This window comes from Hippoglossus hippoglossus, chromosome 16, assembly GCF_009819705.1.
Source record: "Hippoglossus hippoglossus isolate fHipHip1 chromosome 16, fHipHip1.pri, whole genome shotgun sequence".
NCBI lineage: Eukaryota > Metazoa > Chordata > Actinopteri > Pleuronectiformes > Pleuronectidae > Hippoglossus > Hippoglossus hippoglossus.
The window spans coordinates 2,006,094-2,026,012 of NC_047166.1; the positions used below are offsets into that span (position 1 = coordinate 2,006,094).

General features: G+C 43.5%; 1 protein-coding gene across 8 annotated transcripts; it reads right to left on the reverse strand.

Moving 5' to 3' along the window:
- Positions 1-2,223: 2,223 nt before the first annotated feature.
- Positions 2,224-19,067, reverse strand: lingo4b (leucine rich repeat and Ig domain containing 4b). Of its 8 annotated transcripts, none has more exons than XM_034610770.1 (4): positions 18,705-19,067; positions 11,493-11,659; positions 5,899-6,014; positions 2,224-5,598 (listed from the first exon to the last, which is right to left on the reverse strand). In XM_034610770.1, the coding sequence occupies exon 4, from the start codon at positions 5,584-5,586 to the stop codon at positions 3,775-3,777; it is 1,812 nt and encodes a 603-aa protein (XP_034466661.1). In that variant the 5' UTR covers positions 5,587-5,598; positions 5,899-6,014; positions 11,493-11,659; positions 18,705-19,067; the 3' UTR covers positions 2,224-3,774. The 8 variants fall into 8 exon arrangements, with proteins under 8 accessions (XP_034466661.1, XP_034466663.1, XP_034466660.1 ...); XM_034610772.1 differs by lacking the exon at positions 18,705-19,067 and adding an exon at positions 14,491-14,701; XM_034610769.1 differs by lacking the exon at positions 11,493-11,659.
- Positions 19,068-19,919: the final 852 nt, after the last annotated feature.

Consider the following 19,919-nt stretch of genomic DNA (forward strand, 5'->3'; position numbering starts at 1 on the left):
ACATAATGAATCCCTTTAACCTGTGGTGTTAGCAGCGCGCACAAATGAAAGCGAGTGGAAAACAAGATAACGCTGCAATATTCAGTGTTTTCATGTTAAACACAGATACAAGATGATGAATGTTGTATTTTCAGAGCCTGTTTTTTGTTTAGTTGTCTCAATATCACAGTGATAAAGCAGCATGGTGTAAAATTCAATAAAACAAACAGAGATTAGGCAGTGATTCATTTATTTAGAGAGTGAGACAGGAATCTCAGAGGGGTTTTTAAAACATCTCGTTACACAGAGACAAGCTTTGTCAGTCCAACACGTTCAGAATGATTTATCTTGAAGATTAATCTTGAAGGACATTGGATGGATTGAAATCTGGCTCAGAACTTGACACTATCAGAAGGATTTAAACTATTTGTTTTGGTGATTCCCCGCGTTTCTTTCTCGTGTGCCACCACAATGTCATTAATCATTAATGCCTGAGGGAAAAATCAGGGTACGGCACAAAAAGAAGAATTTTATGCAAAGAACCAGAAGCTGTTTTATTTTCTTAGAAGAAATAAACTCTCAGAAAGTTATTATCAAATACAGCCTCAAAGAACCAACTGTGATAAGGATTTAATAAGAATAGCATCCATTTATAAACAGCTATTTTTGTTCAAGTATCATTGATTTATTTTATGATCTTGAACCTGACGATTATCATAATGACTCTGATGACGTGGGTCCACTTACCTTAACAAACCAGAACCAACACTTAACTTAACAGAAGAAGTCACGAAGCCTTTTCATGGAGAGGAAATGAAGGTTTGCTCTTTTATTCCAGATGATGGTTGTTATACAATGTAAATGATGAAAACTGAACATTCATATGTAAAATAAACTCAATATCTTTTCATTATTTACACATGTATTTAGTAATCGACCTGGAAAACACTCACACATTCTATCCTCAGATTTAATTATATTATTTTAAGAAGGTTTAGACATTCAGATCCAGTTCAGGCTTTGCATTAAACTCATCACTCAAACCAGTTTCCCACCAGGGCAGTCCCTGATCTGGAACCAGCTCTTTGTGTTTCCAACCAGCATCAAACACTCTGTGTCTTACATGCACTTTGCTCTTGTAATCTGTGGTCACGTGGGTGTAGAGCGGGTCGTCCTCTAACCTGGAGGTCGCCAGTTTGATCCCAGTCTCCCCCCATCTGCTGGCCGACGTGCCCTCGGGCAAGATACTGAGCCCTGAACTGCCCCCGACGGCTGTGTGGTGTGATGGTGGATGGATAGCTGTATGAATGTGTGTGAATGCAAGACAGAGGATTTACCATGAATGTAGATGATCCACTCATTCAAACCCGTCACTGTGGATAATAGAGTCAGAGCCAATGAATCTGTGTCGTCGTCCCCGTCAGCAGCAGGAGAGCGTGAAACTAACCTGACAACAGATGATAACATCCTGGTGTTGTGTTGGTGGAAGTCACTGGAGAAGGGGAGTGGCTTTTAAATACCACTTTAATCCGCCCCCCCTTGGCTTTCTGTCCAATGGGAGCAGAGGGTTGCGGACGGAGGACAGCGCCCGCCAGACAGACCCATATAACAGATTGAGACATGCAGAGGTAATCCACCAGGGTTCAAATCTCCGCTCACACACGTGATTATCAGGGGTTATTTCTCCACTCTGCTTTCCGGGTTATTCTGGGCACCTGACTTCCCGTCCGGTGAATCCCCTCCGACCGCTGCCGGTCTCTGAACTGCACTAAAGTGAAGTGAGGGTAATTTATTGGTTAACGTTTGGTTTATCGCTCTCGAGCGTCGTAATTTGTTGAGTCAGCAGTGAAGGGGAAACAGGAAATGAGAGATTTGTTTGTTTTACAGCTGGGATACATACACGCGGCTCCGGGAGAAAACAGCCACGACGGCGTTCCTCCGCTCCCATAATCCTTCTCCTCGCAGAAAACTGCCAGCTGCAGCTTTGTGGTCTTGCAACAGGGCAACGAGGCCACTTTCGGTCTCAAATTGAAAGACAAAGTCCTCACAATGGGCTCGCGGCACGGAGATTATGTGGTTATGCAAGAAAATGTATCCCTCTCCTGCCAATTCCCAGACAATAGCGTCGTTTCAGAGGAAGATCCACCGAGAGATTGTTTCTAAGATGATTGGATTTGGCTTTTTAACCCGTCTGATGACATCCCAAAACGTTTTACATAAGGCATTGCAAACACACCATGCAGGCTGGTTTAAATATATGCATTTAATAACATCAAGTGAAAAAAGCATTCATTTATGAACAAGATAGCGAGTAACAAACAAACAGTGTCAGAGCTTCCTCTCATCTTGGCTCCATAAAGCGTTGCTTTGTGCATAGTGCATCTGACACAATGAAGTTTATACACAACAAGAGTGTCGTATCCGAGTGACTCTAATCCCCACAACTAGATAAAATGATAGAATAAACCCTGCGCGCACAAACGCCCTTGACCTAAATATTTACAAGATAACGGTGAGCATTCTCTCTGTCCGTGGTGAGAATGTTACTGAGGCACATGTTTTTCAGTCTTTTGTGTGGGTTTGGAAATAAAAAAAAAGTGAATCCTTGCATATAAAAACAAATCGTCTGCTGAAACAAAGAAAGCTTCTAATGTCATCACGTGTTAAAGTACAAAACAACGACAGTGATCCAGCTTGGACCTGATGAACTTGTTACCTCCGCCAAGAAGGTTGTGTGTTCTTCAGTGTTCGTTTTTTAGGATTACACAAAAAGTACAGGACAGATTTACACAAAACTTAGTCGAAGGAGAGTCAGGAAAGAACTCATCTAAGTTTGGTGCAGATCTGTTCCCTGGATTTCACAGAGAATAATTAATGAATCTTACTGAACTAAACCAGACGTGTTCCGGGGACTGATATTTATGAGTGATTGTAATTTGGTGCAGCTCCAGATAAAAATCCAGATCAAGTGAAGTTAAATGTGGTTTCATCGGGGGGGGGTCCTTGGCAGAGGTACATGCAGTCGACTGAGTGACTTTCTAGTTTTAAGCATGAAATGGGAACATTCCTACGTATATCATGGTTTGTAATATCTAATCCGTCCCTTTACATAATCATTTAAATCAAACTGTAAATCAAACATAATGCGAAGCTCGAAAAATTTCCAAAACGTCGCCACAAACTTGAGAATCAGAAATGATTTGGCGACTCTATTCCATATGTGTGTTTATTGCAGGTATCAAAAGCTTTAAAGTCACATGTTCATGTTAAAGTTAACGTCTCACGACCGATGCTGAACAGTCTCGGACGTGACTCTCTGTTGGTGAGTGAAAATAGCAACTCGGGTCAAAAGGGCAAAATGTTCACTTGACTTGTACAATGTGGACGATGAAACAAGCACCTGCTGTGTTTAAATAACTCAGAGACATTAGTTGAATGTGTCCAATTCAAAGTCTCTTTGTGTTATATCCAAATCTGTGAAGTTAAATGATAATTACATGCTGCATAAAGAGAGAGGGACCTGTCAAATCAGAGGTTGTTCAGCCGCCATGACACAGCTCTGCTCCACTGTCTGTTAACATCACTCTGCTCCAGGATCATGAGATATTCATTAGTTAGATAACACAGCCAAGTGGGCGCTGAGACTTTCAGCTCTTAAATTAGAAGCTCGACAGACTGGCACTGATGAGCCTTCGAATAGAGGTCTCTGTCTCCGAGGGTCCCAACGGAGGGGAGGGTCCACATTGCAAAGGACTGACAGACACTGTGAAGACCCCTCTGACCTCTGCTTTGGCTTTAAATAAGCTTCATGGTGAACCTGCCACCATCACCTCCCTCCCCTCCTCCGCCCATGGAAGACCGCGGAACAAAGTCAATAGTTGCCGTGTGTTTGATCTGCCCTTTGCTCTGGCTCCAGAAGAACATGAAGACGAAGCAAATGGCCACGGAGCTGAGGAACGACAGGAAGCCCATGGTGGTGGCGATGATCAGCGTCTTCGCGTCGAACGGGTACGGCTTCGCCATTTGAGCCGAGGAGTTGGCAGCTTGTGGATTCGAAGGCTCCACCCAGCCCTCCTCTGAGAAGAAAGGGATGGTTCGGTTCCGGGGGAGGCCCTTCACGTAGAGGCCGACGGTCAGGCTGTCGTTGCCGGCCGCGTTGCCGGCCAGGCACTGATACGTACCACTGTCCTGTACTTGGGCAAAACGCACTTCTAGAGTGCCGTTGGGCAAAACTCTGATCCTTCCTGTTGCAGAAACCAAATTCTTGTGGGAGGAGATCCAGGTGATGGATGGGAACGGATCCCCGTCAGCTTTGCAGGAGAAGAGAACGGTCGTGCCCTCCTCCACTCGGGCCTCCTGCGGCCTGCGGTCCATGATGCGAGCAGGACGGCAGGTAAACAGCCGCGGGAGCTCCTTCTCCGAGAAGTCTCTGAATTCACGCTGCCGCACCGAATCCGGGGAGGAACAAGCGGGCTGATGTCCGTCAAAGTTCAAGCGTAATCTGCGACGGACCACCCACAGAAGGCGGCAGTCACATGCTAGGGGATTCCCATCCAACCGCAGCACCTGAAGGTTCCCCACGGAGTGGAAGACACTCTCCTCCAAACTGGTGAGCTGATTGGACGTCACATTGAGCATGCGGAAGTAGGCCAGGCCCCTGAAGGCCCCGGGCTCTATTCGTAGCAGGCTCCCCCCGGCCAGGTGTAGCTCCTGGAGTCTCAGGAGGTCCCCGAGCAGATTCCCTTGGATAGCAGTGATGGGGTTGTAGGACAGGTCCAGGTAGCGCAGGTAGACCAGGTGACGGAGCGCTGAGTAAGGAACAGCGCTGATGTTGCAGCTGCTGATGACGAGCGAGGTCAAATTGAGACCAATCAGGCTGTTGCTAGCTATCGAGTCCAGGGCTGGCCAGTTTGCTATCAGGAGGCTGCGCAGACGGTGGAGTCGTCTGAAGGCGTTGTTGGGAAGTGTGGTGATGGTCAGGCGCAGCATTCGAAGACGAGCCAGGCTCTGGAGCTGCGACAGCGCCTCAGTGGGAATAGACGTCAGATTGCTGCGATCTAAGTTGAGCTCCTGCAGATTCTGGAGACCAACGAACGCCCGCTGCGAGATGAACACTAAGTCGTTCTCTCCGGCCTCCAGCGTTTGCAGGCTCATCATTTCTCTGAAGGTATAGTCCAGGAAGACCAGAATCTCATTCTGGCTTAAGTCTAGAAGGCGCAGGCCGGACAGGCCAGAGAACACCCCGACCGGGAGGATCTTCAGTCGGTTATTCTTAATCCGAAGCGTCCTGAGATTCTGCAGGCCCTGGAAAGCCTCTACCTCAATCATGGAGATTATGTTATCGCTGAGGTCCAACTCTTGAAGTTGCAGGAGTCCAGAGAACTGGCGGCGTCCCACTGTCTTAATCTTATTGTGGGAGATGTCCAAACGCCTGGCGTCACCGGAAAAACCCTCTGGCACCGAACTGAAATGTTTGCCAGCGCAGATCACTTCTCTGGCCTCGGGTCGACACACGCAGCGGGACGGACACACTCCTGCAGCTACACCCAGTCCGAACTGGAGCAGGACGCTCCACGCCCCCCACCGGACGACTGACTCCACAAACATCTTACCCCCTGCCTGCAAACACAGAAAGACAAGATCGGATGTTTTCACATGAAATATATTCATTTTGATATAAGCATAAAAGTGTAAAAGCTTTTTCACCCCCGTCCATTTGTTTGCTGCTTTGTTTGTAATCAGGATGATGCAAAAAACTACTGAACTGATTTCCATTTCATTTTGTGGAGGGGACCAATAATCAGGCTTGTTTAGAGAACTTGTATTTGTGTGAGTGTGTGTAGTTTGGTGCACATCTAAATTAAAATGTGGTCCTTTGGGCCTTGGTGGAGTTTTGAGCTCGACTGAGCCTCGACGTACCGTTTCAGTCTCGATGTGCAGATTTTCATAACCAGTGGCAGTCAAGTTGGAATCCGACTCGAGTTAAGTCCCGTGTTTGGATCAAGTTCCGTCAGTAACTTGCCCTTTAGAATTTCCTGGACAGAGAAAGAGACAGAAATACAAGTTAATTACAGTTGTGCCTTAAACAATCAACCATGTTCTTTGTTTGTTAGATTGCAAGATTAAAACCAAAACCACTTTCTTTAACACAGGTCTGATGAGAGTGAGTGAGTGAAAGTTAGTGCAGCTTGAATCTGAGGGGACTGTTTGGAGATATGCGACATTCTAGTTCTAAATTTAAGAGTTTTAACATAAAATAACAGTTACTATAATCCATCATCCCTCAGATTGTTGCTCCAGCTTCCACTTGTTCCTGCTCAGAACCAGGACATCAAGTAGACGAATTAAAAGACAACACAAATACATTTTATTTACAGACTGTCCCGTCCTGTGTGCGTGTGAATAATTTATTTTACAGCAGCTGGTCTCAGAGAGAACAACGAACATGCAGAGACACAACGAGCTCTTGAACAAAAGCCTTTCAGCCTCTTCTGTTTGATATTTGTCTCTAATGTCCCGTATTCATTTCCCGATGTGTTTTGTTCCTGGATGTGAGGGATAACAGAAAGTGCACATGTTGTAAATCAGAGTGAGTCCAGTGTGAAGCAGATGTCACGGCTGATAAGACCGAGTGACATCTCTGTACCGCAGACGACCAAATCCCTACTTAACTGATTATCAAAGAACACATCTCACTTTGTACTCAGGACATTTCATCCCCCAAAGACTGGAAAAGAACCATTAATAGAACTTAATACTCTTTGAAGTGTCCGCATATGGTCTGTCCTACCCCCCAAAACACAGAGAGATATAAGTATTAATGCATCCAGCCCCATGTGTGGAGCCTCTGAGAGAACAGATGAGGCCTCGGTGAGAGGAAAGCTTTGCCCTCTGGGCCGGGCATCTGGATTTAGGCTGAGCAGCTGCAGTCGGCGACAGCGTCAGCGTCGTGTAGATTCTCTCAAAAACATGAATCGGTATAAAATAAAAGTTAAAGTTTAATAAGCAAAAACACTTGAAATCTAAAGTTAAGGAAAAGTGCCACATGCTGCAGGTGGTGAAGAGAAATGTGTGATTTCAGGCTCCTCACTGTAAGTCACAGTTATTTATTATCATATATATTAATATAGTTCGGTCAACTAAAGTTCAGTTAAATTTACGTAACATTCTGTTTCCATAAATTCCAAAAGAATCCATATATTTAAGTAATGAGATGGATTTAATATTTTAACTTCGGATCTTTGTTCCGAGGTGAGAAGCTCGTGTCCAATATTGCGATTACTCTCCTCTGATCACTGGCATGAGCACAGAGCATATTCTGAAGTAGAGTTAGACAGTGACTCATCTGAAGGGAGGACTGGCCGGTTTTCAAAAGACTGAGATTCATCTGCAGTAATTATCTCCCAGACGCATAATGCTTTGGATTGATATCCTGAAATAAGATTAAAAAGAAATAAAAATAAAACAGCTTAAAAATAGTTCTCCAGATGGATCAAAAGTCTGAAGAAGTCCAAGGAGTCTCTGACGTGAAGCGTTGGACGGTGCAATATCAAACACTATTCTGCAAGTGTCAGTTATATAAAGAACCACTGCTACAGGACGAGCAACAGAAGTAACCTGAAAAAAAAAAAAAATCCACAACGACCACGTCCCGGAGCTGCACAGACGATAAAAAAGACCAAAACATAACTGTAAAGTTTCCTCTTCAACCCACACGAGTACAATCCAGTTGGAGGAAAAAAGCTGCTGCGGCTCCTCACTCACCATCAGACACTTCGGACTCGCTGCAGCTTCGCCTCTGAGCGGCAGAGCTGTCGACGATCCCAGAGCTGCAGAGTCTTTGTCTCCACCGGCTCCTCGTGCAAACAGCTCTTATAACCGACCGGCCGGAAGCGCTGACTCACAACCCCAGAGTTGTTTCTCTCAGACGACAACAGACACACACCAACACTGACCTCCTGCATGTTGGAACTCACTAACAAATGACCACTCAGATGTTTTCCTTCATCACAGCAACAACAAAACTGTCTGCAAAACACTTTAATTACATTTTACTTTCTTTTATTCATAAATTTGTCTTGTTTTATGTGAATTCTTACATTATAACACACAGCCAGCGATCGGTGCAAAACAGACGATCCAAAAAGTACAACGTTAACAAATACAATATAAAAGAGACACAAAGCCTCATTTCAAAGGACAAACAAGCTTTCAAATGCATCGTCCTGCATTTAGGACGAGAGAATCTGCAGCAAGAGGGAATCAGCATAAAGTCTTTGAACTGGCTTGAATCGGACAGGACAGACTGAGTCTTCCTCACTCTAACGACGCCCTGCACTCGATGTCTATTTCCAAACCAACACATAAAAGCCAGAGTCCAATTAGACACTTGAATAAAAACAATCAAATGTGAAAAAGCTGCAAAGATCTGTTGACTTTTCAAACTTTAAACCCCTCATCAGTGTGTTTAGTGTCTCATCTGTGTGTAATACATGAGGGGGATTCACAACTTAAAAGTGTAGACCCCCCCCAGGGGGCCAATGTGTGAGAGACGGAGTCCGGCAGGTGTGTGATATCTCACAGAGGGTGGTGGGGGGGTGTTCCCTCAGTTGCTGAGCCCTTGCAGCCAATCAGGGATCAGCGTCGCTCTGCACACATCGTAAAGCTGCAGTTTGTCCGCAGGTCGCGACCTCGGAGTCACGGCCGGGTCTGACCCCGTCCGTCAAATCAGAATGTGAAGGAATAAATGCGTTTGTAATTTCGAGCTGAATTTCACACCCGTCGTGAGAGCGCGGTCACATGGGTGTCGCGTTGCAGTGTTAATTACGCTAACTATTTTCTATTACACGCGGCCACTTGTCGTTTCTATTAATGACGTTTCGAATTAGAGCGGACGCCGGTCACCGGAGGAGCCGCTAATGCCGCGGTTTAAATCCCTGGAACTCCGAACTAAAAACAACCTGATGAACGGCGAAACATTTTACAAATCTGAGGTGGATCCATATAATGTTTTAAACCTCCTCATGGGGCTTACACCATGTATAATCATTATATAGATACATATTGGACGTTTACTATATTGTTATTGATGAAAATTATAATGCAGTAATTATTGCTGCTCCTTGTTATTCTGTGTATATCTTAATTGATAAAAACATATATAAATGCATATTTGCACAGTAGTTTCTACTTTCAGACATTGATCATGTTCATATATATATTTCATAACCATATAAATCTCAAGCTGTTAATCTCACACACCACAGAGATTAGATCCGAAACTCAAAGAAACACCGAGACCCAGAAGCTGTGATTATGTTGCAGAGACATGAACTGTATAATCAGTATTTGTATAATTTGTGTGGCTGGTAATTGTTATATAATAATAAATAAAATTAATCAAGTTTCCAAAAGTTGCTTTATAACTTGAAAACGAAAATGAGAATAGAAATAAATCGACGGACAGAAAGTAATCTTAGAAAGCTGAGGGTTTTAAAAACTAATTGGTGAAAAGCTTCTGTAAACAGGTGGGTTTTAAAGATTAATTCAATATATATGAATTTAATTTACTAAAAATAAAAAATACAATTTAAAACGATGGTTTTGTTGTAATGGATTTAGAAAATGCTTTTTTTTTTTGCCAAGTATAAAGAAATTAAACGATTTTCAACATCTGTTTATTTATTTTTTTTGCCTTAATCAAACGTCCTGCTTCCATTGATCCTCTCGGTTTAATTCCTTTAATAACGAGGATGTTTGATGACTGACTTTCACCATCTGCTTGTGGATGTGTTCAGTGAAAGTCTGGACAGACACAGTCGAGTCTGTCTGAACCAACATGAAGCTGATGTCCCTGAATAAATAAAAAAAACAAGCCGAGCGAGTTCCAGCTGTTTCCTTCGTAAACCAACAAAGTGCAAACGACATCGCAGCCAATCGGACGTGACCTCTCCCCAGACAATCCTCTGGCAGAGATGCAGTCGTCTTTTGGACGAACTCCCGCTGTCGCTTAATTCTCTGAGTTCATTCAACTTCTCTTACTTTGCTCAGTTTGTGCTCGACTCTGTCGTCAGAGTGAACTCATCCAGTGTCTCAGCTCGGCTCCTCATCATCTCATCCACCTGCAGACACTGTCCAGCCTGTGGTAGAATCAGGAATCTTCTTCAGTGACTTCACTTCTACTCGGTTGCTCTATGTTCCTCCGATGGGCTCGATTACGACAGAAATGTGTTCATGAAGCTGCCGGTGAAATTAAAAAATCAATCAGCGGAATGATTTCACCGGGCATCGCATCACCGGAGTGTAATTATCAACGCGTGAGGTTATGATGCTCATTAACAGCTCTGATGTTTTCACTTCAAACAGCCGGCGTGGGCATCGCTGCTCAAAGTGCTGAGCAAACAACCAAAAGACGAGAAGGAGGACGAGATCACATCCAACGATGAAAAATAAATACTGAATCCACTCCAAAATCTTTCTTTTATTAAGATCCACCAATTATTCTCTGAAAAATCTATGAAAATATTCAAGAAAGTGAAAATCTGTACCAAAATAGAATGGGTTCTACCCCCAACACACGATACATCCTTCCAACAAGTTTCCTGGTAATCCGTCTAGTACTTTTTGCGTAATGCTGCAAACAGACAAACAAACAAATCTCCTCCAAGGCTGATGTCCTGTCTCCCTCTGTCATTAAATATCTAGACAGTTGTTGCCGCCATGTCCTAAAATCTCTTGCCATAGTTTCACAATGAAGCAAAGATACTTTTTCCACTTCTCATAATCATATGTGATCTCTACCTTGGTGTTTTGCTCTGCTGCTGCAGGTTGTAACTGTGTGCAGCGCTATTTTCAGCATGTCCATAAAGTTGTTACTGTCCACGCGGACCTAATAGTTGCTGTTGCATGTTGTGCCCGTGCCTGCGAGTGGCGTTCCTGGATCTGCCCTTTTGCACCGATCAATTTTAATGGGTTCTTTCATGATTCACACCACGTCCTTCCACCAAGCTATGTGGTAATCAGGCAAACAAACCAAACACAATCTCCGGCCTCACCTCTCTTAAGTTTCTCCTCATCTGTCATTCCTCAACACTCGTGGAAACCTTCGGCCAAATGTGAGAGACTGTGACAGACATCGAGCTTCATCGCGATGCAGACTCCAGGCGGAAACGTGAATTGCGACAGGTGAACGAAAGAGGAACACGGGCCCACAGGATGAGTTTGGACGCTGCCGAGCACGAATCCCCGTGCGAAGCGGCCTCTCTGCCGGGGGTTTCTGACACTGGTCTGAAGGTTATTTTTAGCTTGTCCCAGTGAGAAAGACAAGAGCCCGGCTCAAATCCCCAATTAAAGCGGCTGGAACAGAACAACAATGCAGGGATCACAGAGAGTCGGCCTGTGCCTTTGCACTTTTGTGTAGTTTCTGTGTGTGTGTGTTCCAATTGTTGAATGTGTGTTTGAATGTGTGGTGGAGTTGTGTGTCCGTGTGTGTGTGTTTTATGGGCTTCTGGCACCTGCTGCAGTGTGACGGCCCCGGAGACCTCCTGCATGCAAGGAGCAAATATTAAAAGGTTTCCTGGCAGAACAGCTGTCGGCTGAAAAACTAAAAGTGCCCCGCTCGCTCCTCTTCGGGTTCGTCGGGGGAAAGGACTCGTACACAAGTTCAAGTCGGGAGACGCATCTGCGTGAATAAGACAAACAAAAGGGGACTTTGACACAAACAACAGCAGAAATATTAAGTGGGTTGATATTGAAACATCGAGGTGACCGAGCTTCTGTGGTCGAGGCTCCTCGGCTCGGGAACTCACTGTCCGAGGATCTGAAGCTGCAGAATCAGTGATTTCTTATTAATCACATTTTATTCATCATCGTCCACCATTATTACTACGTTGTTTTACTGACTGATCTTATTTACCTTAGTCCTGATATGTTTTAATCCAGCTTCAACCATGTAAAACACTTTGTTACCGTGTTTATAAAGTGCTGTAAGTGTATTATTATTATTATTATTATTTTACAATCCAGTTCTCATTCTCTATTATAGGACAACCACAGAACCAGAGCCCGTCCACAAAGAACCTGTCCACTACTGTCATTGTTCTAAAATTGGATGAGACAGCCCATAACTAGATTAATGGAGCTTAACAAGTAGTACGAATATTTAAAGCTGGTACTTGACAAAAAGACGTTTCAATTTGAATTTTGCCAAATAAAGTATTGATTAAATATCAGATCTGAAATAAAGTAGAATTACTGCCCCGCTGTGGTAGGCTTCCACCTTCCAGTGCAGCTTCTGTCTAATGACCTTGACCTTTGACCACCAAAATCGAATCAGTCCATCTTTGAGTCCAAGTGAACGTTTGTACCAAATTTAAAAAAGAGTCTTTAAAAGTGTTCCTGAGATATAATGTTCACAAAGCAAAAAAAATGTGTTTGTGAGGTCACGGCGACCTTGACCTTTGACTGTCGGCCACCAATTTCTTCTTTGTTGAGTCGAAGTCAACCTTTTGTACCAAATTTGGAGAGTTCTGCTAACGCTTGCTGACAGGTCACCTTCATCGATTCTTACAGAAACGTATTTCTCTACGATTAAAAAGGCCCAAGTCTAATCTGATGGAACCGTATCTGTTGCTTCCACCTCGTAGTTATTACATAATCATACAGGTAAACTCTCACATGTCGTCCCTCAGCCGCTGTTATGACAGAATCCAGTTTGAGGCGGAGCAACGAAATGGTCTCGTACTTCATGTCTGAATTACATCATCTCTGATTGCAGGACATCTTGTGGACATTGAGGACGTCAGGCATCTCTAATGTTAATTTAACAATGTCGTGAGGAGGGTGACGTCACGGAGGAGGTTGTGTTCGCCTTGTTGCATATTTGACACTGACACAGAAAATGGAAAGTGAATGTCGGCGTGGCTGTGAGCGTATGCGCCCGTGACTAATGGGATTATATTAATTTATTTGCCTCTGTTTCATCTTAATGTTATGAAAATGGCCTGAGAACGTTTTCCATTTCCCTGGTTTGTGATTCGTTCCAGTGAGCGATGCTGAACGTCTGTGCTGGTTTGTGAGTGTGGGTGGTTTTCAACTGTCGTCTGATTCGTTTTACTGTCGTCTACGTTGAGTTTACCTGCAATAAAATATGCAACATTAATAAACTAGTTTTTCCATCTGTTTTCTTCACCTGTCTCCTCATTCAATTCAGCGACTCACGTGTAGTTTGGATGAAATGCAAAGTAAAATATTGATGAAATCGAAAAAAAGAGGGCGAACGAGATGTGGAGAAGAAAGGAAGATAAACAGAGGGACGCTAAGTGTGTTTGAATATTTACACCCGTGTAATGTGCGATGGAAGTGGGTCACAGTGACGGATCCACTCCCGTCGGTCTGGTTCCAGACTGCGTGTTGGGTAAAGCACTCTGCTTTAATTCCTCATTCTGACGAGGAGAGAGTTAAGACTCTGTGGGATCGTCACGCAAAGTGCTCCGTCTGCAATATTAATAATAGCACAAATAAATGAGGGAAGGGAATTAGTCTCTCAGCGCGGCGCCTATGCGTTGTGACAAATTAGGTCGTCTCAGCGAACAGAGGCGATGCGACGCATCCATCGCCGCGCATCAGAGGGACGATGGGAGGTCACGCACCGAAGGAGAGGTGACTGGTGGAAGGAGCCGGTAAAACTAATTCAGGGCAACGTGTGTGAAAGACTTCAACTGCAATCAAGTCCCGGGAAAATCTGGGACAGCACCCAGCAGATATAGGAAAACACACGGCCTCGTGTTTCTGTCGGAGAAGAATTCTGACTCCAACAGAAGAGAAAGACTCATGTTCACGTATTTATCACAGGAAAGATATTTGGGTAAAAGTGTCGAGAAGAAGAACAACGTCCAAGTTTGTTTCTAAGATGAGATAAGAAATAACTTTGTTGTTCCTTCGTAGAGGAAACTCAGATTCGACCGAGCAGCGTCAGAGGAAGTGTCATAAGAAATAAAAAGATGAACAGAAACAGAATCTAAAATAAATAAAGACAAACTGATAAAAGTAAAAACCATAGTAGGGTGTTCTATAAATGAAGTTGTGAGAATTGGCCAAATTCATTTGTAATAAACAATATGTGAAAGCCGTCTTTCGTGAGATGTTTGATTTCATCATTTGGAGATTTAAAGGAGAGTGTAATGACGAGAAAAGGAGGGAAACAGAGGGAGAGAAATCAGAGAGAAATCAGAGGAAAGGAGGCAAAGATGGTGTGATCGGAAAAATATACATAAGAGGGACGAATAAAAATGGGAAGAATGGAAATTAGGTGGAAGAGGAGGAAGAGGAAGAGCAACAACCTACTTATCAATACAAAGGGGAATAAGGAGTGAGGAGACAAAGTCTAGGAAAGGAGGGATAGAAACCACTAAGGGGATAAGAGAGGGAACAAAAACACGAAGAATAAAAAATGGGTAAATGAAAAACCTAATAAAATCAAGTTTCCAAAAAATGGAAAATCTACTCACGTACAATTTAATGTCCTCAGTTTCTGCACTTTGCACTTTTGTCCTCGAGGCTCTGTGATAAAAACAAATCCCATCTGTCCCCAAATGCACTTTGTTTAAAAACCTCAAAGTTACGTCAAAGAAATGAAAGTTAACTGACGTCTCGAGGACAAAGAGAACAAAGGAGTGACTGCTGTTATTGTTTTATTCCGCATGAAAGCGATGGTCTGTGTAATCTGCTCTCACTCGTGTGGAGGTGGAGCTTTTCCTCTTTGGCGCACTTGAAGGCCTGTTCGCTAATCTCACGATCCCACCTGGTTCCCAGCTGAGCCCGAGCCAGGAGCGCTGGTGCAGAGACCAAAACAAACAGGAGGCGCAGACCAATCATCCAGAGAGACAGTGTCGTCAAACCTGTCTCACTCGCATTGTGTCTGCAGCGGCTGCACCTGCGGGGGCGGGGTTCAGACGGACGCTCTGCGACTGGCAGGTCACAGACTCGATTCCCCACAGACGCTCACATCTGGGACCAAACGTTACGTCCAATTCATAGACATTTTCATTAATCTTGATTAAATCATATAATATCGAAGATTTCTTTGCCTTATAACATGTTTGTGTTAAATGTCAGTGGATATTCTCCTGAGGAGTTTATGATTTAAATCTCCAGCTTCAAGTCTTCTTCAATACAACACCATGTTCATTTTGTAAATAAGTGCCGTGCCCGTTCGGCCTGTGGTAAAACTTATGGATCTTTCTTTCTAAAATGGCAGAAGCCGGGGGAACACGTGCACGTAAACGAAGGTCGCAATCACGTTCAACAGATTCCGAGTGACAGCTACACAGACTAAAGAGTGAAAGACGAGTTCTAGTGTGGGAAACATGCACAAACGCACAACTGTAGCCGAAACTATGTCTGTGTGGACAGTAAAAACTTTATGGATGCTGCACACAAAAGAAAAACAAACACCAAGGTGACTCTCTGGTCCTTTGTTGCTTCCTGCTTCCATGTTGGCTGGTTACATTATATATTATATAGTTCATCAGATACGTACAGTATTACCCTCTATTATTGCTCTGGTGAAAAAAGCAACCAGCTGGAATGTGGTTTAAAAGCCAGTCACACAATCCAAACACAGGAGGAAATAATCAGACCGGAAAGGACAAACACGTCGTGCAAAGTGAACGAGAGAGAACTCTGATAAAAATATGCTTTTTTCACGAGGAAACAACACGAAGCTGCTTCCAGCCTGAGGCCGGAGCCATTCAGCTCCTCACTGCATTTCTCCAGGGCCAGTTAACGATTATCATTCATGTACAGAACCGTTACAAAAGGCTGAATAGTGCTCGTGTGCACGACGGGTTCAAGGGTGAAGTCCAAAGTTCAAGAACGTCACGAGAACGAAGACGGATTTCTTGGCTGAATACACAAGTGAGAATTGGAGCCTCGCATTGTGCAAGTGTTTGGTTTATTAATGTTCATTTTCATCCTTTTCTTGGCTCGTACATTTCATCCTTTACATTTTATCTCTGGTGAATTAAATCGCCTGTACATGTTTTCACGTGCGGTTCCACAGCATCAGATGTGGACACAGAGATTTATCTAGAAACAGGAGCAGAACCTGACTCTAATCTCGTGGCGGTTAAAGCTGGAGATGTTGTGGGTGGATGAGCAGACGAATTGTTCCCGGCTCAGATTCACCTTCTCTCCAAAAGCTCCGCACTTCTTTGGTTAAGCCTGGAATTAAGGAGCCGGAGTTGGAACCAAGTCAAAGCTGCAGAGAAATTCTCTCTCACCCAATTTTTCTCAATTCCTCTAATGGGACAATGAGCAGGAAGCAGATTCTGGGATGGTTTTAAAACCTTATTGTCAAACTGAAGTCACTGGATTTACTTTCCGCTGATCTGGAAAATGTTGAAACACAAAGTCTTCAAAACGTATTGATTATTTTTTTACTTCTTCTGTACTTTAAATACAGGGAAGAATAAAAGAGTATTTCCCAGATTCATAGGCTGATGCATCACCGAGTTACTTGGATATTTATTACGTTTGAGTATTTAATCTAAGAGTGTCTAAGATTAATTCAATATCTGATTCACTTTAAATTTGGCAATGTTTCATATGAGAATTAATATTTGATACTTGTGGTGAGTTTACTTTCAGAGAGGGTGAATGAGGATAAACTGATTGTGTTTATATTGTGTATTTCCAGTGTTATCAACCACTCAAAGCTCTTTACATTCACTCATTCATGCAGCACTTCTATATGAAGTACTTCTATGTACAGCACTTCTATATGCAGTATTTCTATATGCAGCACTTCTATATGCAGTATTTCTATATAGAGCACTTCTATATGCAGCACTTTTTCCATCACACACTGTCGGCACAGCCCTTGGGCAGTTGGGGTCCAGTATCCTGCACAAGGGCACTTCAGGAAGGCAGAATTGATGAGCCGGGGATTGAACCACCGGCCTTCTGGTTAGTGAACGACCCTCTCTACGTCCTGATTACCACGGAACTGAAATATTGTCGTCTATTTGTAGGAACTTTACCGAAACTGCTCAGAACTTCTGGACTCGACCAGTGAAGCTTTTCTCAGAAACCACGATCAAAGTTCCACAAGTGACCGAAGTGAAAACCAGCCACAGAACTACAGATGGAGTTTCTTTATGATTTAAAGCAGCGCCGTGAAGCTTTTTATCTTCCACCAGCAGCTTGATGAAAATGAGTCTGGTGGTTGAGTGAGTGTGAAGTAAAGCTGAACTCAGTTAATCAGTTAAAAAGACTTGGAATTCATTTAAAAACCAGAGTTTATCTCCACCAGTCAGCAGGAAACTTTTTAGAATATGAAGGATCCATTAATCAGATGAAGTCAAAGTGCTCCGATACAAACAGCTCAGATTACATTCACAACACCAGCGACAACACGCAGACGTTAAAGCTTTGTCTTGTTGCCTGCGGCTGAAATCAATGGAGGAGTGGAGCGACACACCAGTCCAGATAAATCCCCCCCCCCCCTAACAAGGAGACTGACATACTTCCTGTGCATAAAGTGCCCTCTGATTAAATTGCCCATTTGGCAGATTCCCAAGCGTCAAATCCTCGGTTCTCCCTTGATGGTGATCTGCTCCTCCAGAGGCGCACCTTAACCGACGTGTCCTCGTTAAGACGAGGGGGGGGGGGGGGGGGGGGCGACCCAGAGTTTGTTCACCTCAGTGAGCTGACGTCAGGCTGAGGGGGGGTGAAGATCAAACGTAACGCCAGGGAACGGGTTCGAGAACAAAACGTTTTTTGGGTGACATGTGGAGGTTTGCTTTTAAAACACACACACACACACACACACACACGCACGCACACGCACGCACGCACACACACACACACACACACACACACGCACACACACACACACACACACACACACTGCGGTCACTGCCCGGGCCCTTTTTAGGTTTATGGAACAAACTCTCTGGAGGATTACTGTTCACACGGACACACACTGTGACTCCACAAACAACAACAACAACAACAACAACAACAAAACGACAAACTGAAATATGTAATGTTAAGTTTTTCTAAACTTTTATATTATTTTAAGAGATTTAATAAAACATACTTAGAACCTATTTGCACCGAATACAACACATGTTACTGTTGATATAAAAGTGTTATGGATGTTTTTATCATATGAATTGTTGGACAATGACCAAATCTGACTGAAAATCAAAATGTGAAAACACGTCTTCAACCTTATCGTCCAAATGACGACTAAACTTCCACAACAACAACAAATAAGTATAATAAAAAAAATGTACTTTTTCACGTTTTTGTTCATAAATGCAAACGATTTTGAAAATACGAGTTAGTCTTGAGGAATATTTATAATATTTATATATTTATTTCTAATAACATATTTTTGATAAAATGTGATATTAGAATATTAAAGCACATTAGAGGTGAAAGAAGTGACCGAGCACGAACAGAATTACTTTATAATAATAAATGAAGTATAAGTACAATAACACACTATGTCTATAGGAATATTACAGAGACTGTGGTGGAGCCTATATGTGAGATTCAGTCAGATTAATACCTAAATATGAACTGGATCCCTGCTGTAAATAAATAGACGCAGGAAAATCGTGGCAGCTTCAGAATCAAATCAAACTAAAAAGATTTTTCCAGATTAAAAAAAATGAGAAATAAAGTTCATATATTTAGATTTTACAGATTAAACTCACCAGATGAAGATTTCAGTGAAGGAATCATTGCAATAAATCATCCTCGTCGTTTGTCCGCAGCAGAAAAACATCTCTCAGATCTCTGTTCAGGACAGTTCCTCTGCTCTTCCTCCTCTTCTTCCTCCTCTTCCTCCTCCGCTCTACATCCAACCAGACTTTCCCAACATCTGTCACATCCTCCGTCCTCCTCCTTCGTTAATTTCTTCTCTCTTCTCTTTTTTTTCTTCCTCCGGCTGCTGCTGAATACCCAGGGGCAGCTTCGGGATAATTGCGTTACTAAATTAATTTAGGTCGACTGTGTGAGTCTGCGTCGCTGCTGTGCGTTTGTGTGCGGTGACGCTGCGGCGAAGCTGCTGCTGCGTTCTGACCGAGCCGCTGCTGCTGGTGGTGCTGAGGCTGCGTCCTCCTCCATCCCTCCCCCATTCATCCCTCCTCCATTCATCCCTCCTCCCTGCTGCGCTCAGCGGGATCAAGAGTCCCACAGATTGAAAGGCTGGATCTGCGCCATGTGTTGCCACCGTATGATGCTTTAAATCCCCCGTGTAACGAGTACGGTAACGAAGAATGGACGCCGCTGCTCGTTCTCACCGGGGCTCCGTGGTCACCATCAACAAAATGAAAGAATTCCCATCATTCTGCTCATATCTCTCATGATTAAATCCATTTTATCTCAGAGTGATATTAAATCATTAAAAGAATAACAAATTAACACTTCAGATCCTCAGAACACGGATTCATTTGATCCAGAGCTTTTCCAAGTTTAATTTGAATGTGTTGCTCTACATTTTTCTGCAGTTACATTGATTTGCTGGGTTTAATGGTTTGCATATAAAACAAATGCATTGGTTTCGTAAAAGTTTATACCTGATGAAAGTAGGTTTAACATCCAGCTGCGGGAGCTGGCAGCGGTTTGAGCTGCGACACCAGACAAACATTATTTGGACAAACATGTATTGGCTCAAACATCCCTTATCCCCCCAGTGGATTTGTTTTGGTTGACCCCTCTGCGTTAACTAACTTGGACTGATTGGACCCAGACTGAAAACGTGAAAGATAACCCTCACATTTCACCACCGTACTCGTCCTTGAATAATAAAGTCTGAAACCAACAGATTGATAAAAGCAGCTTCACATCCGAGGTGCTGCAGATTGCAAATAATAATATGGGTGATAAAATCCCCCCCCCCCCCAAGCTGTCGGTCCTGAGGGGATTAG